This window comes from Prionailurus viverrinus, chromosome F2 (assembly GCF_022837055.1).
Source record: "Prionailurus viverrinus isolate Anna chromosome F2, UM_Priviv_1.0, whole genome shotgun sequence".
Classification (NCBI taxonomy): domain Eukaryota; kingdom Metazoa; phylum Chordata; class Mammalia; order Carnivora; family Felidae; genus Prionailurus; species Prionailurus viverrinus.
In genome coordinates, this window is record NC_062578.1 from 25,110,531 (window position 1) to 25,133,891 (window position 23,361).

The 23,361-nt window shown below is 35.9% G+C and overlaps 1 protein-coding gene across 2 annotated transcripts in view; it reads left to right on the forward strand.

Annotated features, from left to right (window-relative positions):
- HNF4G (hepatocyte nuclear factor 4 gamma) overlaps positions 1-23,361 on the forward strand; it is a 129,379-nt gene that overhangs the window by 103,362 nt on the left and 2,656 nt on the right. For both annotated transcript variants that reach the window (XM_047842355.1, XM_047842356.1), the window contains 7 exons: positions 5,379-5,473; positions 8,323-8,429; positions 9,985-10,140; positions 13,150-13,237; positions 17,597-17,749; positions 17,878-18,114; positions 19,159-19,281. In XM_047842355.1, coding sequence (XP_047698311.1) covers positions 5,379-5,473; positions 8,323-8,429; positions 9,985-10,140; positions 13,150-13,237; positions 17,597-17,749; positions 17,878-18,114; positions 19,159-19,281 — 959 coding nt within the window. The remainder of the gene's footprint in view (positions 1-5,378; positions 5,474-8,322; positions 8,430-9,984; positions 10,141-13,149; positions 13,238-17,596; positions 17,750-17,877; positions 18,115-19,158; positions 19,282-23,361) is intronic.

A 23,361-nucleotide genomic window follows, 5' to 3' on the forward strand; every position in this document is an offset into this window, starting at 1 on the left:
TGCAGGATGCGTTCCTACAGCGTAGATCTTTTTTATGAAAAATTTTAGACACAAATGTATTAAAAAAACCCACATACTTACCACCCAACCTAGATCAATATAGTTGAAGCATCTAGTGAACCCACCTCCCCTATCACTTTCTCTTTCTCTCCTCTCTCCCAGAGGTGACTACTGTCTGAAATTTGGTGTTTGGCTTTTCTTTGTGTTTCTTTATTGTTTTACCACATGTTCACATACCAATAGACATATTTAAATCTATATTTAAATGGATTCCCAATCTGTGTATTTTTCTGCGTAATAATTTTATTTTCAACATCTCACAGCCTGAGTCTTTTAAAACAAAATTACAAAAGCGCAGATGATTTTGGTAGTTTGTTGATGTCAGTGAATGAAATTAAATTTTCAGTCCCAAAATTTTAAATATATTTGTCATGCCACAATTTTGCCATTGAATTTAATGTTTTGTCTAAAACATATTTAACTGTACTGTATATGTCACATATTTCTAGTAGGCCTTTAAAAAAATAATATCTAGTTAACATCATAGTACAAGTTAGGGTTAGATGTTCCACCTTGAGTGTTCAGAATGACAGTTCTTTTTTTTTTTAATGTTTATTATTTATTCTTGAGAGAGAAAGAGAGAGCACAAACTGGGGAGGGGTGGCGAGAGAGAAAGGGAGACACAGACTCTGAAGCAAGCTCCAGGCTCTGAGCTGTCAGCACAGAGCCTAATGTGGGGCTCAAACTCACAAACTGTGAGGTCATGACCTGGGCTGACGTCGGCCGTGGTTAACCCACGAAGCCATGCACGCACCCCAAGAATGACAGTTCTTGAGTGCAGATTAGGTCTCTTAAATGTGAACTATTAAAGAATGGCTGATGGCAAGAGAAAAATATCAATGTTTGCTCTGTTGATGAAAAGCTTGTATAGAAAAGCTATGTTACTTTAGGAAAAATTAGACCTTTAGGAAAAAATTAACTCTCTCACAATATGGTGCAACCTGATTTCTAGGGATCTGGAAAAAGTTAATAACTCTCTGAATAGCCAACTAGTATTCTCCCATAATTTTTCCAGGAGGGCTTAAAGTTGGTTTAAAAAATGTGAATACCCTACTTTAAAATCTTCTTGATAAACAAAAATGTATACATAGTTAGATGACTCTTGCTTTCATATATTTCAAAACTCTAGAGGTAAAAAGTAGACCAAGTAAATTTCCTTCATTAAAATGTTTTTCTCTGATTACGTTAAATATTGAGTGCTTTTACAAACTTAACAGCTAAAATAAATACAAAATTACACGTATTGTAATCAAAATTACAATATATTTTGAGTCATGTGTTCTGTTAAAGGTGTAATACATACATATGAAAAATGGTGTGATCCAACAGACTTGTAGGAATCAAAGAACATCAGCACCACGGGCTTCCAAGATTCCCTCCCTTATTGGACGGGAAAAGTGAGAAAGGAGTGTTCCCGTAGCAACTTTTGGAATTTAAAGAAATATTCCCACCGCATATAGAGTTTAACTCCTCACACCTTCCCAAAATGAGTATTGCTGCCAACTTAGCCTTCTTTACATATTTTGGCATTAAGCAAATGCTATGATTTTCCATTTGGAAAATAGTTATTATTATAATGATGAAAGTGTAGGACCATGAAGGTTTCTTAAGCTCAGATTTTGCTGGTCTCAAATTTATCCATTTCCTCAGATGTGCAAATTTCATTTCCACTCTTAACTCTTCCTTACATTAAAGTTGGGCTTTCCCTCCCAAAGCACTTTGTTTTTGTGCTTTGGGAGGGAGTGAACAATTCTTTTCTTCTCACTCTGAAAATATCTCTCTGTGTGTGTGTGTAAATGTTTATTTATTTTGAGAGAGAGAGAGAGAGAGAGAGTGAACGAGGGAGGGGCAGAGACAGAAAAACAGAATCTGAAGCAGGATCCAGGCTCTGAGCTGTCAGCACAGAGCCCAACGCGGGGCTCATGCTTACAAACTGCAAGATCATGACCTGAGCCGAAGTCAGAGGCTTAACTGACTGAGCCACCCAGGCACCCCTGTTTTGTTTTGTTTTTTAATTAGGCTCCACGTCCAGCATGGAGCCCAATATGGGCTTGAACTCACAACCCTGAGGTCAAGACTTGAGGTAGATCAAGAATCAGATGCTTAACTGACTGAACCATTCAGGCACTCCCCTCCCAAAGCACTTTAAATTACTGTTTCAATACTTCTCACATTATGTTTGTTTTGGTTTTTTTTTTTTATTTTTTGTTTTGTTTTATTATGGCTGTTTGCAAATTTGTATGTATACTCTGTTAGACTCTAGTTTCCCTGAATAGAGGAGACAGGTAATATTCCTTTTTTTTTAAACTCCCTACACCAGGATCTTGTACAGGTGTTTAATAAAAATGTTTAGGGGCGCCTGGGTGGCGCAGTCGGTTAAGCGTCCGACATCAGCCAGGTCACGATCTCGCTGTCCGTGAGTTCGAGCCCCGCGTCAGGCTCTGGGCTGATGGCTCGGAGCCTGGAGCCTGTTTCCGATTCTGTGTCTCCCTCTCTCTCTGCCCCTCCCCCGTTCATGCTCTGTCTCTCTCTGTCCCAAAAATAAATAAAAAATGTTGAAAAAAAATTAAAAAAAAATAAAAATGTTTATTCAATTTTTTCACTAATGTTAATTGGGTGTGTTTTCCTCTTGTATTTATTGCTAATCCAGTTCCCTCTCCTGAAGCCTCCTCAGCCATGCATTCCCAAGTGAACAATTCTTTTCTTCTCACTCTGAAAATATCTCTCTTCTGACTCAATTCATTTATAGTAGGCTTTATATTCATTCGGTTTAAAGTAGCTACCCATCATTTTCAGAAGCAATATCTTCTTTTATTGATCACAAAATAGTTCTTTTATTCCCATCATTAATAATCAGCCACAAATAATCAGTAATATACCAATACATGTGGGCAATTTTATGATATAATTTTGTTATTATTTTATCATTTTGTTATTATTATTAGAAAACGTTATTATTTTACTATATGATTGATATTTGTCCCAAAGCCTTAAAAATACCTTCTCACAACAACTTTTTACTGCAGCTCCTTCCTATTGGACAACTGTAAATTAATTTGGGAATGTTAAATAATATCCCCAAGTCCTACCAAGAACGAATGGTGGGTGCACATGGGTGGTTCAGTTGTTGAGCGTCCGACTCTTGGTTCAGCTCAGGTCATGATCTCACTGTTTGTGAGTTCGAGCCCCGAGTCGGTCTCTACGCTGACAGCACAGACAGAGCCTGCTTGGGATTCTCTCTCCCTCTTTCTCTGTTCCTCTTCCACTCACTATCTCTGTCTCTCTCTCAAAGTAAATAAATAAACTTAAAGAAAAAAAAGAGAGTGAATGATGGACCTGAGAATCAAGCTCACATCTAATTCCAGAGACTGTATTTTTCTCTTTTTTCAAGTGTACAACACAGTTTTGAGTATGTTCCCAGAGTTGTGTAACCATCACTTCAACCAACTTAGGACACTTTTTGTCACCATGCAAAGAGACAATATACCCTTCAGCAGTCACCACCGCCCCCCCCCCCCAGTTCCCTAACTCCCTCCCCTCCAATGATAGGCAACTACTAATCCACTTTCTATTTGTATAGATTTGCCTTTTCTGGACATTTGATATAAATTAAATTACAGACACACCTCACTGTATTGTGCTACACAGATATTGTGTTTTTTACAAATCGAAGGTTTGTAGCAACCCTGTGTTGAGTAAGTCTGTTGGCACCATTTTCCCAACTTTGTGTCTGTGTGTCGCATTTGGGTAATTCTTCACAATATTTCAAACTTTTTCATGATTATTACATTTGTTATGGTGATCAGTGATTACAACTCATTGAAAGTTCAGATAATGCTTAGCAGTGTTTATCAATAAAGTATTTTTTTTAGGTTTATTTATTTGAGAGGAAGAGAGAGTGCGAGTGGGAGAAGGGCAGAGAGAGAGGGAAAGAGAGAGTCCCAAGCAGGCTCCACACTGTCAGTGCAGAGCCTGATGTGGGGCTCAATCTCACGGATCATGAGATCACAACCTTGGCTGAAATCAAGAGTCAGTCTCCTAACCGACTGAGCCACCAAGGCGCCTCAGCAATAAAGTATTTTTAGTTAAGGTACTACATCGCTATTTTAGACAATGCTGTGGCACACTTTACAGACTACAGTATAGTGTAAACATAACTCTTATATGCACTGGGAAAGCAAGAAATTTCATTTGACTCACTTTATTATGATACTTGCTTTATTGTGGTGGTATGAAACAGCAGTCTGTCTCAGGTATGCCTGGGTATAATATGTAGCCTTTGTGTTTGACTTCTTTCTCTTAGCATAGTGTTTTCAAAGTTCATCTGTGTTGTAACATACATCAGTCCTCCATTCCTGTTTATTGCCAAACAATAATAGGTATCGTGTCTGTGTACCACATTTTATTGATCTGTTCATCGGCTGATGGGCATTTGGTCTGTCCCTGCACTTTGGCTATTATGAATAATGGTGGTATGGACATTTATGTACAAGTTTTTGTGTGAACATATGCTTTCATTCTTTTGTGTATATACCCAGGAGTGTAATTGCTGGGTCATAGAGTAACTCTAACGTTTAACTTTTCTCAAAAAACTACCCAACTTTCTTCCCAAGCAGCTCCATCATTTTATATTACAAAAAGCAATGTATTAAAAAAAAAAAGCAAAGTATGAGGGCTCCAGTTTTCCCCACATCTTCATCAACACTTGTTATTGTCTGTTTTTTTGTTTTTTTCCCCCTGATTATAGCCATTTTAGTGAGTGTGAGGTAGTACCCAATTATACAGAGACTATGCTGTGCCTCTGGTTATGTAACTGAGCAGTTACAGCAATTTCAATTGCATGTGAGGCACATTTAAAATTAATAGGAAAATATTTAAAGAGAGCAAAGCATGAAAGGAGCAGAGGAATGAAGTCCTGATATATTCTCCATTACACTGAAACCATTTAGTAATAAGCAATTAGAATTCACATATCAAAGATTTTTAAACCAGATTTGGCTTTCATGACTCATGATTGAAGTGGTAATGTATACCGGGGAGAAGTGAGATATCATTCGGTTTTATTTTACTGTAAAGACTGCATGAGAGGTGAGGCCTTTATTTCCACATTTTATTGATCTGTTCATCAGCTGATGGGCATTTCCATGCACATGCTGATCACTGACTGGAAATGTCGCAGGTAATTGTTCTTATACATTCTTCCTTTTGGGCCGCACTTGACCATACTTATTCAAGTTTTATTTATCTGTTTATTTGTGTGTTTTTTGAATAAATAAATAGTTGTCTGCAAGCTAATCTTTCTTTGTTTGATGTTATAGGTTCAGTCGGCAATGTGTTGTTGACAAGGACAAAAGGAATCAATGTAGATATTGTCGATTAAGAAAGTGTTTTAGAGCAGGAATGAAAAAAGAAGGTAATAATATATAGTATAATAATGACAATTATTTAAGCAAAAGTGTTAAAAAATATACATCTTCATTTAATCACAATAACCTTTTCACCTGTGTTCTGAATTGCCTAAATGAAGAATCTATAATTCCTTGAGTGTAAGAATTTACCCAAGAACACTGGCACCTAGTCTCTGATGACTGTCTGATTCTAGAAACTATTATCTCTATTACTGTCTTATCCCTGGAAACAAAATTATCATCTAAATAATATTCCAATACCACGTTCCAAAGATAAATGCCAAAATTGATTAATAGGTTGAAGTTACAAATGTATTTTTAAACACATATTTATTGTCAATAGCAACTGAATATCTTTATTCATTTCATCAACATTGACTAAACATGAGCTTTTTGCTCATTCATTTGTTTATTTAAGAAATATTTATTGAGCACTTCTTTCTAAAAATTGTTCATGGCGTTAAGGCTGCAGTGGTGAACATAACAGAAAAAAAGAGTCCTTCCTCTCAGGGAGCTTACATTCTATTGAGGAACAGAGACAATGGAGTAGATACTCTATTTTAGTGTGCATTAATTGCATTTCAAACATAGTAAATAATCTGATTATACTATCCTACATTCTAAATATGGTTATTTATTTTTTATGTTTATTTATTTATTTCGAGAAGAGAGAGACAGCAAGAGCAAGCACAAATGGGGGAGTGGCAGAGGGAGAGGGAAAGAGAGAGAATCCCCAAGCAGCCTCCCTTAGCACAGAGACCAACATGGGTCTTGAACTCACCAACTGTGAGATAGACTTGAGCAGAGATCAAGAGTCCAATGCTTAACCGACTGAGCCACCCAGGCACGCACCCTAAATATGGTTAATTCAGAAACAAATCTGGGGGATTTGTTGGGATGAGCCTCTGCAAGATTTAATGCTTATTCAGTTTTGTCACAGGCTTATGCCTATCATAGACGAAGAAATATTTTTCAGAACTATTTTACAAACCATAAAAATTAAATCAGGTTAATACACTACAGAAGTATACCTATCTTGAACATAACTCATTTTTTCTTTGTCACAATATTTTAAAGAGACAAAAAATTCCATTAGTTTCATTCAGACTGCTAATCTCAAAAAAAAAAGGCAAAATAAAGTTTACAGAACTAAGGGAGAAGCACTTTGTCATTACAAAATGACTTATTTCTAATGGCATATTCAGTAGTTTATGGGATTAATTATATACTCTGTCAGTCAACTTCACCTATTTCTACATGAACCCCAGCATTACTCCTACAAAAGTATAAGCAAGTCTCCATCCTGTATTTCCTTTAAGAATGGACAGATTTTGAAATAAAATTACTTTCAAAAATAGTTAAATCATGTCTTCTATTGCTCATAGAATAATGCCTTGTTGTTTGTTTTTTTTTTTTTTTTTTTCCTAAATAGACTAGGAAGTAGCTTTTGGGTTTCAAAGTAGATATATTTCTCTTATTTACAGTAATAGCATAATATCAAAGTTAGTTAGATGGAAACATATATAAACATGGTTTTATGTCAAAAATGATAGCAGTAAGAAGATGACAAATGTTCAGAATTTCTTTTGGCATGTTTCCAAGGGTTGATCATGTAAATGAAATTCATAAAATCATAGCTTACATTTTAATTTTTTATCTCCACATATGCATTTCCACATGAGTCAGTCTGGGCTACAAATCAATGACAATTTCTGTGGGAGAAAAAAAGGAGTAAGCTACCAGTAAATATGATTTTAAAATAAAATATTAATGATTCACTCCAAATTAAACACTACTCACTCTTAAAGGCAAAAGTCCAGTATATTCTCTTCCAAATTAATGAGTTGGTGGTTAATAGTACGTTTGGGTAGATAGTAGATTTTGGCGTAGGAGCTGATGAATCTCTTTAGTATTAAGGAGAATAATTGCATAAAAAATTCTAATAGTTTAATGTCTTATCTCTCCAGCAATACAGAGTAGAATATTGATCTAAAAAGATTTAAGGACTATAGGCCTTGTTTTTGTTCTTTTTGGTTAACAGAAGATAAATTTATCTTCTAAGTTTTAAACACTAACTTTGATATTTGACTTGTATTATTCTTTGTATGACAGGTATACAAGGTAATACTCCCTTGTTCACTCTTCCTTATGTTTAAAATGTAGTTTTCAATAAGGAATTTGGCTCTCTCTTAGAAGCTTTTTGTATAATACTTAAGAAGTCTTCATCTTTCCAAAATGCTGATGTTCAAAACCTCATTCTTCTCGGGAGAGACACCTTGCTGCAACTTTTGCTTTATTAATGTTAGTAAACTGTCCCAGGGACATGGTTTCACAAGAGATTATAAGATTGCAAGCTTAAATTCACCTTCACTAAATAAATTTAATTTCCATTTTGGCTAGTGTTTAAGGAAAAAAAAACGAATATGGAAGTTTCAAAATCTATGACTCATATCTTCTAACAGTGGATACACTCTCTGACTTGGTCAATCTTATGGCGATACTCTTCATCTACTTATCTTATGGTTTTATTAACTTTGAGAGAATGGAAAGTCATCCTGTTATACAGCGTGGCTGAACTGGCTGACCCAACACTTTGTGACATGCATGCAACCATGAAGTTTCAAAAGGCAGTATTTTATGAGCTCTATTGACAGGCCTGGCTTTCTACTTTTTTGAAAGCAGTACAGAATGAAACATATTTTCAGTCATACTTCCCCCTCTGTCTTAGCCCCTTCCCCGGTCTTTAAGAAATATCCATTTTTACTTTTAATTACTATTTTTTAATCTTTAAAGTGTATGTCCTGACGTGGACTGAAGAGAACTGACCAGTGAATACTGTGATTTTCTTCTCTAGCTGTGCAAAATGAACGTGATCGAATAAGCACCAGAAGGAGCACATTTGATGGCAGCAACATCCCCTCCATTAACACACTGGCACAGGCAGAAATTCGGTCTCGCCAGGTATGCAATGCACACCGGTACTCAATCCTGTTTAAAAGAATCAAATGTCTGTTTAGGCATAATTCTAAAATAATCTACGTTCCTTTACATGTGCTCACTACTTAAGTCAGTTGCAGTTTTACTTTGAAAGTATTAGGTGGACTGTTGACTTAATTTTGACTTTCCCTGGACAACTTCCTGTTTTTAAACAGAAAAAAAAGAAAAACCAAAATGCATTTCAGTGCACTATTGTTCAGTAAAAGTTAGCTTATGAGATTGATTTAAAATTCTGAATGAGGAGCACAGTGTTCTGGGGGCACTGTCTTGTTTCACTGATTGAATCTGTAAAATTGGTTACTGTGGCTTTTTGGGAGTTTGGTTGAGACCTATCATCAGAGCTTGCTTCCTTGAAAATGGTTTCTGGACTCAAGAACTCATCTTGGCATCAGCTTTGGAAACAAGTATTTAAGAAAAGAGCCAGAATTCAGAAGCCAATGGAGAAAGAGTTTATTATTTTAAACTTCTAGAATGAGAATATCAGTTCCAAAGTTTAAAAAATGTCTGTCATTAGTTATATACATAAAAATAAATCGTTTAAAATTAAGATGAAGAAACCTTTTGAAGACAGTTTATTTTGGCATTGCTGCATTAGAAAAGTTAATGGTATTTTTCTATTGTAAAGCAAATTATGAAATAGCTAACTATTAATCAGGTCCTATAACGAGTCAGTGCAACTACTTTCATTTTTAATAGCATGAGAGTAGTATGATGAGGCTAACATCACTATTATCATCAGTATTTGAAGATTACTTGATAGTCGTATAGAGCATTTATGAAATGGCTTAAAGGGAAGCTGTGAGGAAATAAACATACACATAGAAAGACATGTATACCACAGAGACACATATTCAAAAATTAAGTTTATAAGGACTTTTAGAAAGAGATTTTCTTTAGTAGAAAAGCATTTTGAAGCCACTTATATTTTATATAGTTCAAAATTATATATAGTTTGAAACTTTTTCATTCCATGTTAAGCTTTTCAATGTTGCTGAGTCAAAAGTTGGTTTCTTAATTTTATGTTGATGGGCTTTTATTTACTGCAGTTCTGGCTTCTCGTCTAAATCTTTTCTCCTCAGTTTGGTAAACTGTATCCACTGGAAACGTTTTCTTCGGATATTTTTAAAAGTTAAAGGTGGGCTTTCTTAGTGGAAATATCATTTTTTAATTAAAAATAAAATCACAGAGTGTATTTCAGGTGAATACTGCATATCTTCCTGTATAGTCATTTTGAATTAGGAAACTCCCTGAAAGTTGAGTAACTTATTTTATGGGTTTGCCAGTAAAAGAAGGTAGTGCTCCCAGAGCCATGGTACTGTGCAGTGAATGTTTTCAATTTAACTTGTACTGGTTGGTATTTTTTTTTTCTCAATTTTAAAATGTTTCATATATTTCAAGATACTGTGGCAATGATAGTGTCCACTTCAAAGGTGTTTACTTATTGGAATCATAGAAAAAAGAGAAATGGTACTCAGGTGTTATTTGAAATGATAAATTAATGTAATCTTCTTAATGCCAGATCTCAGTCTCAAGCCCTGGAGCAAGCACTGACATAAACGTTAAGAAAATTGCAAGTATCAGTGATGTCTGCGAATCTATGAAGCAGCAGCTCTTAGTCTTGGTGGAATGGGCTAAATATATCCCCGCCTTCTGTGAGTTACCGCTGGATGACCAGGTATAAGTTAAAGATTTTACGAATGCTTTCAGAAATGATTTTTGAACTTTGCCCAGTTTATGTGTTTTTTAAATTATATTTAAAATAGGTTTACCATAGTTGACAAGTTAAATTATCTTGTGAGGGAAAGATTGGCTTTCTTATCCAGTCACCTTGTTCTATTAAGAGGCACAACTGTTTAACTTCTGTGTTAGGGGTCTTGCAAATTTATTAATTGGGTGAAGTTGAGGAAGACACTGATCTTCCCTCTTGGAGTTGAAAAAGCTTAAGTGAAGAAGAAAAACAGGATAGCAAGTAACTGCCATTGTGAGACAAATGTCTGGGAGGGAAAAGGTATACTCTCGTGTCTTGGTGTATCTTGGAAGGCGCCGTATAAAATTCCATGGAAATACCAGGCCACTCCTAGACAGAAACCTCACAGGTTGTGTTGGTGTCTTGGTAGGAACTCTATGCAATTAACATAAAATTTTGCCTTTCATGTTGTCAATTCTATCCTAGCATTTACTGTATAAAAATATGGGTTCGGCAAAAACATCTCTAGAATCATGCTCTGAAGTCTACAGATTTCAATAGTATTTCAGACACAACAAACTTTTCCTAATACATATATTTTGGTATTTTGTCATATATACATTAAGACATTTTAATGAATAGTTAAGAATTTTAATTTCCTAGTCTGTGAAAATTAGATTATTAGCTTCAGATTCATTTTTAATGCCTCCATTTAAATAGTTTATAATATTTTGTAGCTGCATATAATTTGAAAATTTTTAATTCCCCACACTGAGTAAACCATGATATGTATTATGCCCAGTGTATATTTTTACACCCTCTGGCCATGTTCTTTATCACTGATATACAAAAACAAACAATTAAAGGGAAAGGTGCATATTGATTGTTTAAAAATCAGAGAAGGGCAAAATATTTATACAACCAGAACAAAAAGTGATCATAGGAAGTCAGAAGTTATATTTCTAGGACAGGTGAAATCCTGGTGACCAAAAGATAAAAAAATAAAAAAGTACTATGAATTCTGAAATCATTCTTAAAATGTTCTGTAACTGCCTTCCTGGTATGAGTCATGGTTATTGACATGTCATAAAGATAGCTAAGCTCAGAAGGTTATTTCAGAGTGAATAATGCTAAATTGCTAAAACATACGTGTCTCACCCCAAGCCATATAAGTAGGTTACGTTATTTATCAGTTTTATATTTTTATTATCACTCCTCTTTAAAAGTTGCTGACTTATGTGTGAAGGCAATGATTTAAAAACTGGAAAATTAAAATCTAGTAACCTGTCAAAAATGGTTTTTATTTGCTAAATGACGCCTGAATACTAACAATATAACATTACTAGCCTTGGACGGGCAAATGTCCAGTGTGGTTAAGGCATTAGAGAAGTAGCTTTCAGTTGCATTAAATATTACATTATTTTATTGAATCCCCTCAGGACCTCTGACATAAATGTTATTATCTCCACTTAACAATTTTTAAAACTGATCCTAGATCAGTTAAATTCACTCAGAAAATTCATCAAACGAATATTTATTGGGACTACAGTTCCATTTTAGGTTCTGTGACGATCTGGCAGTAAAAATACAGACTCATCATGATTCTCATAAAGTCTGCACTCTATTTGGGAGAGACAGACAATAAAAAAGATACAGATTATGAGTAAGTTAATTCTAGGTGGGGATAAGTTCTATAAAATGGAATGGGGTGAGTTGTAGAATGACTGTGTTGGAATGGCAAGACATACTTTAAATTGGGGATCAGTGACTTTTCCTGAGACCTGAATGACAAGGGACCAAACATACCAACATCTGAGGACAAGACATTCCAGGGATAGGAACAGCATGTTCAAAGGCTCTGAGGCAAGTTGGAATAATAAGTGCAGAGAAAAGAGAACAAGAGAACAAGGGATATCATAAGCTGAGATCAGAGAAGTCGGGGGGGGGGGGAGGGGAAGGAGCGGGGGAGGACAAACCATTGTACTGTTACCTGGGAGGCCATTGTTAACGACTTTGGGTTTTATTGTAAAGGCAATTAGAAACCAGTGAGGAGTTTTCAGGAGAGGGATGATAGTAAGTGACTATTGTTTCACAAAAGTTATCTGGGAAGCTCTGTCAAGAAGGATTTAGGATGGAGGAACCAGAAGGGAAGCAAGAATCAACTTATTAGCTCTGTGGAGCGCATTGTGGCAGGCAAGATGAAGAATGGCAAAGGCTCGGCTGGGGTGGTAGCTATGGAGAAGCAGTACCCGGATTTGCTGTACAACTAGAAAGGAATCAAAATGGGCTTTGGGTTCTGACGTGAACAAGCATTTTGGATGAGCAGACCATGTAGTAAGATGATGAAGATATTGGAGAAACATTACTTTGATGTTTTATATTTGGAATGCTTCCTAGTCTTCCTAGAGGTGATGGCAAGTAGACAGTTGAGCGTATGCATAAAGCTCAGTTGAAAGCTTAGTGCAATTAGCTTCAGTCTACAAAGTGTCAGCAATGAGGTTATCCATCCTCTTCTTAGTTTGCCACAAGTCCTTGCTTTGCTTTTGTTTATTCAGCCTATTATGTGTAATAACAGACTGTTTTTTACATATGTTTTCTTATTTGGTCCTCATGACTACCTCTGAGATTTTTATCACTACCTCCATTTGACAGATGAAAACAATTGAGTCCCAAACATACTGGTTAACTTATCTAAGATTCAACAGGTATGACCAGGCAGCATTTGAACTCTGTTTGATTCTATTTCACTCCAGATCTATTTTGTTTGTTTGTATTAACTTCTAAGCTTTAGAAATTATAAAAAGTAAAACTCTATTGACATGCTGAAATAGAAAAATAGGCTTAATGATGGCAAGCATCTATGAATATTATAGTTTATTAAAACCAAAAAAAAAGGTTCCAGGCTTAAAGAGCACTGAATTAATCAGATACATATTATACCATCTTTTAATCATTATATTTTATAATTAATTGTTAAACTTGAAATTTTTCATTAAGGTGGCACTGTTGAGAGCTCACGCAGGGGAACATTTACTGCTTGGAGCGACAAAGAGATCCATGGTGTATAAAGATATTTTGCTTTTGGGTAAGTTTTTTTTTTTAATTTAAGAAGAAATTATGCATGCTTCATCTTTACACAGGATCTATTCTGTATGTAGCAAGCATTCAAGACACTGTCAAATGGTACTCTCATTTCACAAATTGGATTTAATTAATTGTATCCTCATTCAAGACCCTATGTTTCCTTGACTTCATTGCAGCGAAGTTCAGAGGGCATTGAGATGTTTCGGGTGCATTAACATTTAAAAATAAGAGTTGGAGAGGGGCACCTGGTTGGGTCAGTTGGTAAGCATCTGACTTTGGCTCAGGTCATGATCATGTGGTCTGAGAGTTCAAGCCCCACATCGGGCTCTGTGCTGACAGCTCAGAGCCTGGAGCCAGCTTCAGATTTTGTGTCTCCCTCTCTCTCTTCCCCTTCCTCTCTCACACTTTGACTCTCTCTCTCATAAATAAACATGAAAAATTTTTAAAAATATAAGTTGGAGATGGTGGTCAAAAGGTACAAACTTCCTTGGGGTGCCTGGGTGGCTCAGTCAGTTAAGCGTCCGACTTCAGCTCAGGTCACGATCTCGCGGTCCATGAGCTCGAGCCCCACGTTGGGCCTTGGGCTGATGGCTCAGAGCTTGGAGCCTGCAGCCTGCTTCCGATTCTGTGTCTTCCTCTCTCTCTGCCCCTCCCCCGTTCATGCTCTGTCTCTCTCTGTCTCAAAAATAAATAAAACGTTAAAAAAAAAAATTAAAAAAATAAAAGGTACAAACTTCCAGTTACAAGTCAAATAAATACTATGGATGTGATGTACAACATGATGACTAGAGCTAACACTTGCAGTATAATATGTGTGGACATTGTTAAGAGTGTAAATTCTAAGCATTTTCATTACAAGGGGATTTTTTTCCTTCTGTTTTCGTTGTATCCATGAGAAGATGGACATTAATTGAACCTACCATGGTAATCATCTCACAATATATGTAAATCAAACCGTCATGCTGTCCTTCTTAAACTTATACAGTGATGTATGTCAATTATTTCCAATAAAACTGGAGGGAAAAGATTTAAAAATAAAAGAGAAATGTTGTTCAATAAACATAATAATGAAGTATCTTTAAATCCTATCAGGACAAATAACTGGTGATTTATGTGACCACTTTATTGGAGTCTCAGTGTTGTTTCCAACTCCTTCAGTGGCTGCTTAATACTTGTAACTTGTTTTATACACTTCCAAGGAACATGTCTATTTCCGATGATCTCATTGCCTATGATATGATGCAAAATCCCAAGTTAAAAAAATTATTTGGTGACTATGTCTGAAAATCCTGATAGTTAAGTAGTAGTGCTGGAAGAGAAAAAGTAGGATGGCAGGTTGAATGGGGGAAGAAGACACAAGGGAAAGCTTTTGTCTTCCTTAAGCAATTGCTTCCATCCACCCACCTTACTTACCTTTTAAAATTAGTTTTCCTGTTGAGAGAGTTGAGATGGCTGTAATGATTATTATCTCCACTTCTCTCTGGCTGTGTGAAATGATGGCTAGATTGCTCAATATGTCTTTGTGTTAGATATTTTAACCCAAAATAGGAATAAATAAAATATGATCTATTTTTCACATATAATATGATATAGCTAATATAATAGATATAGCTAATATCTATTGAGGACTTACTATGCAAGATGCATTCTCTAAATGCTTTACATATAAATACATGCTATCTCATTTAATCCTCATGATAACCCTAAGGGATAGGTATGTACTTTTATTCTGCAGGTGAAGAAATGCAGGCAGAGAAAGTTAACTTAAGGTCACAAAGCTAGTAAGGGATAGAGCCAGGATTCTAAACCACATAATGTGACTGCAGAGACAATGCTCTTAGATTCTATTAAACACTCTCCTGCATTTATAAGACTGCTATAATACTGCTCTCATTATAGATTGAATACAGTATACTTAAAAACTCAAATGTATTTGCTACCTATTTCTAAATTGTTTTACCCTGAATAATTAGGTAAACAAACTTTTCATAAGAGCAAGACTATATTTTTTTAGATCTTTTTACATGTTGTTACACTGAAGATTGTCTTTGCCTGCCAATGAAAGAATTCAGAATATTGACTTCTTATAAAATCAGAAAATAACAATTTAGCTGTTATCTTAGGAGCTCTAATAACTTCTAGTTTCTAATATTTTCAAAGCTATACTATTTGTCACTTATAGCCAGAGACATTCTAAATTGGAGCGTCCTTAGGGAGTAGGGAGTCTAGTCTCTGTTCAATTTCTGAACTTTCTTGAATTCATCTACTTAGGCCTGTTAAAGTTGTGTTTCAAAAGTTGTTACACCTACATATACCTAGACCACTAAAGGAGTCCTCTTTTTATCCACTGTAAGCAAGAAAGTTTCTTTAGGTTTTGTGTTACGCTCATTAATGATTAAGACACTAATAGATAACTGACATAGTGGAAGGGTAATCATTATATTTTGTTTCTCTCCTGTCAATTATTAGCTTGTTATTAGTCTGCACTTTCGTGTTATCACTAGTGACTGAGTCTGTTAAAATGCATGTGATCATATTATCAATGTCATTTATCCTTGATAAATGACATTCTTTCTTTCTTAAGTTTTTCTTTCTTTTTTTTTAATATGAAATTTATTGTCAAACTGGTTTCCATACAACACCCAGTGCTCATCCCAATAGGTGCCCTCCTCAATACCCATCACCCACCATCCCCTCCCTCCCACCCCCATCAACCCTCAGTTTGTTCTCAGTTTTTAACAGTCTCTTATGTTTTGGCTCCCTCCCTCTCTAACCTTTTTTTTTTTCCTTCCCCTCCCCCATGGTCTTCTGTTAAGTTTCTCAGGATCCATATAAGAGTGAAAACATATGGTATCTGTCTTTCTCTGTATGGCTTATTTCACTTAGCATCACACTCTCCAGTTCCATCCACGTTGCTACAAAAGGCCATATTTCATTCTTTCTCATTGCCACGTAGTATTCCATTGTGTATATAAACCACAATTTCTTTACCCATTCATCAGTCGATGGATATTTAGGCTCTTTCCATAATTTGGCTATTGTTGAAAGTGCTGTTATAAACATTGGGGTACAAGTGCCCCTATGCATCAGCACTCCTGTATCCCCTGGGTAAATTCCTAGCAGTGCTATTGCTGGGTCCTAGGGTAGATCTATTTTTAATTTTTTGAGGAACCTCCACACTGTTTTCCAGAGTGGCTGCACCAGTTTGCATTCCCACCAACAGTGCAAGAGGGTTCCCGTTTCTCCACATCCTCTCCAGCATCTATAAGTCTCCTGATTTGTTCATTTTAGCCACTCTGACTGGCGTGAGGTGGTATCTGAGTATGGTTTTGATTTGTATTTCCCTGATGACGAGTGATGTTGAGCATCTTGTTATGTGCCTGTTGGCCATCTGGATGTCTTCTTTAGAGAAGTGTCTATTCATGTCTTCTGCCCATTTCTTCACTGGATTATTTGGTTTTTGGGCGTGGAGTTTTGTGGGTTCTTTATAGATTTTGGATACTGGCCCTTTGCCTGATATATCATTTGCAAATATCTTTCCCCATTCCGTCGGTTGCCTTTTAGTTTTCTTCATTGTTTCCTTGGCAGTGCAGAAGCTTTTCATCTTGATGAGGTCCCAATAGTTCATTTTTGCTTTTAATTCCCTTGCCTTTGGGGATGTGTCAAGTAAGAAATTGCTGTGGCTGAGGTCAGAGAGGTTTTTTCCTGCTTTCTTCTCTAGGGTTTTGATGATTTCCTGTCTCACATTCAGGTCCTTTATCCATTTTGAGTTTATTTTTGTGAATGGTGTAAGAAAGTGGTCTAGTTTCATCCTTCTGCATGTTGCTGTCCAGTTCTCCCAGCACCATTTGTTAAAGAGACTGTCTTTTTTTCCATTGGATATTCCTTCCTGCTTTGTCAAAGATTAGTTGGCCATACTTTTGTGGGTCTAATTCTGGGGTTTCTATTCTATTCCATTGGTCTATGTGTCTGTTTTTGTGCCAATACCATGCTGTCTTGATGATTACAGGTTTGTAGTAGAGGCTCAAGTCTGGGATTGTGATGCCTCCAGCTTTCGTCTTCTTCTTCAAAATTACTTTGGCTATTCGGGGTCTTTTGTGGTTCCATACAAATTTTAGGATTGCTTGTTCTAGCTTTGAGAAGAATGCTGGTGCAATTTGATTGGGATTGCATTGAATGTATAGAGAGCTTTGCAGTATTGACATTTTAACAATATTTATTCTTCCAATCCACTACTGAAAGAAAGTACTATTCCTATTTCTTCAAGGGAAGAACCGTTTAAAATATTTGTTTGTGAAAACTTAAATCATATCCGACAATCTTTTGTTGGGGTGTGCTGATCTTTTTTTTTTCCTCCTAGGAAACAACTACGTAATTCACCGCAACAGCAGTGAAATTGAGATCAGCCGCGTGGCCAACCGGGTTCTAGACGAGTTGGTACGACCATTTCAAGAAATTCAGATTGATGACAATGAATATGCTTGTTTGAAGGCAATTGTATTTTTTGATCCAGGTTTGTTTTCAGATTTCCATTAAACAACAATTAAAATGAAAATTAACCATTATTTAATATTGGAATATTTTCTCTCACATTCTAGCAAGATGCGATCTCTTAGATTGCCCCTTTTCTTCCTTTCTTAGATGCAAAAGGGCTAAGCAACCCGGTAAAGATTAAGAACATGCGGTTCCAAGTGCAGCTCAGTTTGGAGGACTACATCAATGACAGGCAATATGACTCCCGGGGGAGGTTTGGAGAGCTGCTCTTGCTCCTGCCCACGCTGCAGAGCATCACCTGGCAAATGATTGAGCAAATACAATTCGTTAAACTTTTTGGGATGGTTAAAATTGACAACTTACTTCAGGAAATGTTACTGGGTGGTGAGTACATTTAAGAATTTATTATTTATTAGCATTGCAGTCTGTAATAGGTTGACCTGTTTGTTTGTTTATCTTCTTCCAAGTTTTTCTATTTTATTTTATTTATTTGAATTCAAGTTAGTTAGCATACATAGGTAGTATTGGTTTCTGGAGCAGAATCTATTTATTTTTTGTCTGTGACATAGTGGATTCATTTTTTTTTTTAACATTTAGAAAGTCTGCAAAACCCATTTGATGGAGACAAAAATACTTGAACATATTGAAATCCTCATTCTTACTAGTCTCTGCCGTCTTTGTCCCCCGCAGTTCTTCTTGCCTCAGTTTCTATCCTTTCAAATATGCTGAATAGAAATGGATTTTCTATTTTTAGGACTCCTAGGGGTGTATTATATTTTTCTATGCTATGACTCCTTTAAAAGCTCAAGGATACCAGCATTGCAACAGAACCTAAAAATATTTCTAGTAAATACCTTAAAACTAAACACTTTGCTCCTGAAATAATTAATTGACATAACACAATGAGAAGGGAAAAATGAGATTTCATTGCTGCAATAAATGTCAGGAATAAGTTAAGAAATCATTTATTTTGTGTTCCTATCTAAATTAAATTTCCTTGTAAAATCACTTTATTTTATTTTATTTTAGTTTTAGTTTTCTGGTGCTTAATGTGTTTCTAATGACATCTTTCTGAAATAAAAGTTGTTTATGCTATTAGTGTGATCCCAAATACTATAAACTTGAGGTAAGTGATTCTTGGAATTGCCTTAACAACAGGCAGCAAACCTAATGATTCCAGGAAACAGCACACAAGGTCCATTATTAATATACAACATAACATGATACAACATTAATCTAGCCAATGCACAGTGAAAGCTGACATTGTCCTTAATATGGCAGCAGTTCTATTAATTTATTTTTGAAATCCCAAAAAGCACTTTGCAAAAATAGCAATATTCCAGCTGTCAATCAAAGCATGTGTTGCAAGGTAAACTTGCTGTCGCTGATTAAATGTCACTAACGCAAGCATCTTTTTATCTTCTGTAGGTGCTTCCAATGACGCCAGCCATCTCCATCATCCGGTGCACCCACATTTGTCTCAAGATCCATTAACCGGACAAACTATACTTTTAGGTCCCATGTCAACACTGGTTCATACAGACCAGATCTGTAAGTATTTTGCCAACCATAATATTTTTTAAACTTAATTAAGAAAAAGTGGAATTTGGGGAAAGAATCTATCAGTACCCAGCAATAGCAAAATTTAGGCGCAGTTTCCTCTGTAGGACTCCACTGTGGGAGATTGTGATATTCAGCAAGTCCTTGTTCTCCTAGGGATCATGGGTTTGCTCCCTAAAATTGGATGTGAGTGCATAAAACAGAATGTACGGGCAGTCCTGGTTTGGCCTGGTAGTGCAGGGCTGTGAAAAGGACTGTGCAAGCCAGAAGCGTGCAAGGAAATCTTAATAATCAATAGGAAAATTATAGTTGATTGTGACCTTTAAAAATGTTTGCCGGGGTGGCTGGGTGGCTCAGTTGGTTAAGCATCAGACTCTTGATTTCAGCTCAGGTCACGATCTCATGGTTTGTGAGATCAAGCCCCATGTTGGACTCTGCACTGACAGCACGGAGCCTGATTGGGATCCTCTCTCTCCCTCTCTCTCTCTTCCCTACCCTGTTCTCACGTGTGTGTGTGTGTGTGTGTGTGTGTGTGTGTGTGAGAATGCTCATGCTTTTTCCCTTTTTCTCTCTATCTTAAAATAAACATTTAAAAATGAATAAATAAAAGTGTTTGCTGAAACATTAAGAACTCTCCTAACTACAGGTTGTAACTCTATAGTGAAGGTGAATAATAATAATCCTAATATCTATTTAAGACACTGTAATGTAAGCATTAGATACAATGAGAATTCACATGTTTTTGTTTGTTTGTTTGTTAAAAAATTATCAAGAAGGAGTGCCTGGATGGCTCAGTTGGTTAAGCGTCTGACTCTTGAGCCCCACGTCAGGCTCTGTACTGACAGCGTGAAGCCTGCTTGGGATTCTCCCTCTCCCTCTCTCTCTGCCCCTCCCCTTTTGTGTCCCCTCTTTCTCTCTCAGAATAAATTAAAAAAAAATTTTTTAAATCTGTAAAAAAATTATGAAGTATAGTTTCAACAGTGCGTCCTGCTTTCCTCTGTTCTAAATTGCAAGTGGAAGTGAGCATATTTTCTATGCCTTGATGAATTTTACTCTTTTGAGAAGTTTGGATCAGCTTCCAAGATTTTTTTTTTTTTAATTTTTTTTTCAATGTTTATTTATTTTTGGGACAGAGAGAGACAGAGCATGAACGGGGGAGGGGCAGAGAGAGAGGGAGACACAGAATCGGAAACAGGCTCCAGGCTCTGAGCCATCAGCCCAGAGCCTGACGCGGGGCTCGAACTCCCGGACCGCTAGATCGTGACCAGGCTGAAGTCGGACGCTTAACCGACTGCGCCACCCAGGCGCCCCTTTCCAAGATTTTACCCTTCGCAATTTCCATGTCTGAAATATCTCTGAGAAATTATTTAATATGAAGTTTTTTCACTAATGTCCATCACTTTACCTTCACTAAGACCCAGAATGCAGATTTATTTTTATTGTTTTAATTTAAATTTCAGTTAACATACAGTGCAGTATTGGTTTCAGGAGTAGAATTCAGTAATTCCTCACTTACACACAAAACCCAGTGCTCATCACAAGTGCCCTTTTTAGTACCCATCACCCTTCTAGCCATCTCCCCACCCCCCATCAACCCTCAGTTTGTTCTCTATCATGAAGAGTCTCCTGTGATTTGTTTCCCTCTCTTCTCTTCCCCCCACCTTCCCATGTTATATGTTCATCTGTTTTGTTTCATAAGCTCCACATATGAATGAAATCATATGGTATTTGTCTTTCTCTGATTGGCTTATTTCACTTAGCATAACACACTCTAGCTCCATCCACATTATTGCAAACAGCAAGATTTCACAGAATGCAGATTTAGAGACTCAAAGAGCAGCAGTGTCTGCATTCCCAGGGGAACTATTTCTTCTGCAGCTCCATCCATGTTCCATTCACTTCCTGCATTGTCACTTTTTGCTTCTTTTATTTTATTTTATTTTTTTGCCAATTCTGTTTTAATTGTCCATTTTTTTTTTTTTTTGCAAAATGTCATGAGAATTTATCACTAGGAGATGAGGAGGTAACACAACTACACACTTAGTTGTCAGTACATGAACTGAATAAAATATGTTCAGTGACATCCCAGACAGACTTAAAGATGTGATGTGATTGGTTACTGATCACAATACACATCTGTTACTGAGGTGATTCATGTAGACCGAAGAGTTAGCAGTGAAGTTTGTATTTATGCAGTTACTCACAGTTAATTGTGAGTTACCATGCTAAATGAAATTTGAGCCATGTTTTTGCCAGACTGGTGCTATTTATCCAAGCTGTAATAACTGAAATCCATGCATGTCAGATTTGTGCAAAGTGAGGGCCACTGGGAAAACACTTTGGAACTAAAATGATTACATAAATAGTAGGGGTTAGTAGCAAAGTTAATATGATAATATTGCAGATTTAACAAAAATTCTATTTTTCATAAACTACTCCAGAGATAAAAATCTGTATTTGACAAAATACCTGGGATTGTTTCTGAGTTTATACTTAGTATTCCCACATTTACCTTTGATCTATCTCCTCTTAACACTAAACCAGCTAACTCACTGAGATTCCTTGAGTTATTGTGATATAATTATTATGTGTGTCTGTATTACCTACTGAATTTACAGTAGCCCTCAGTAACTAATTACAGTGTGGTTTCATGGAAATGTTCAAACAAATGTGACAATTTAGTGAGTACCACCTGACTGCTACCTAGTGGTGTAGGGAAAGTGGAGGCCACAGAAATGGGTATTATCCCTGTTGCCTTTTAGATACAGCCCCTGGTAAACCTATGTGTAAATAGTGTCCGAAACACAAAGTTCTTTGACTACATGATAAAGGCAGAAATAAAATTGTTAAAACATAACTCATATTATGGAAACAGAACTTGAAATGTGTTTGAAAGACATCAATTTGAGACCATCCTTGCAAAGCAAATGTTACCATGTTCCTTTCATAGTCAAGAGCAGACAGGGCAAGTCCAACGTCATCTCTCTTAGGGATTAGTTATTCATAAACCCAGAAAACAAAACACTTTAACAACATATTAAACATTATAGGCATTGGCTGGCAAGAACGTTTAACAATTCTGCTGGTGGTTGAATCTTGTACTTTTTAAATGTTAGTTTTCTAGTACTTTTAAAAGCATATTTGCTGACCCTAATCTATTTAAAATCACATCACATTTCTCATTTTTATTTTACCTCTTTCAACATAATATTTATGAGAATCCATTTGTAAAGGAAAAATTTCCTCTGTTAGCACCTATTTGGAATAGTTTATATTTTATGCAAAACAAAACATTACACATACACACAAAATAAATTTAAGTTCATGTGTATTTTCCTGGCCTTTTAGAGCAGGTCCTGGCAGTCTTAGATTCATCCCAAATATCCAGAAAAAAATTTGTAAAGCAAATATGGTTATTCTTTTGTTAATTAAACTGTATTTAAATATGTTGTTTCCAACCATATTTAATAATATAAAGTCAATATGTGAAAGATCAGGCAAAAAGGAAGTGTTCTTATTTTTGTATCAATTTTTAAAAGCTATTTTGAAAAAAAAGCTATACAGTTTGCAGTGCCTCAGGCTGATTATCAAACATTTTCTATTCGTTCTGTTAAATATGGAATTAAAATCAATGTGAATATTAAAATATTTCAAGTTTTAAAAAATTAAAAATCTAAGATAGCTCCCAGATTATTTTATAATATAGTAAAAGTTTGCAATAGGAGGAAATACTATTCTAGACAATGAAGTATTCACACTGTAACTTCTTTTTTCAATTACTTGGGCTTGCTTTTTGATGAGGAAGGGATGAGTGAGCTCAACTGTAATAGAATAATTTTGAAGCAAAATGCCAGTATTTTTCAGATGTTTTTAATTCCGATATAGGTTTCAAAGCACTTGCAAAATGTCTTAACTTTTTATGTCGTCTATTATGTTTGAGTCAGTGGAATCCAAACCAAATATATTTTATGTGCATTTTTCATTGTAAAAATTGTACAGTTGTTTTCAAAGATTTGAAAAAACAAACAACAACCTGGCATTCTGTTCATACTCTTCATTAACTTTTTTTCT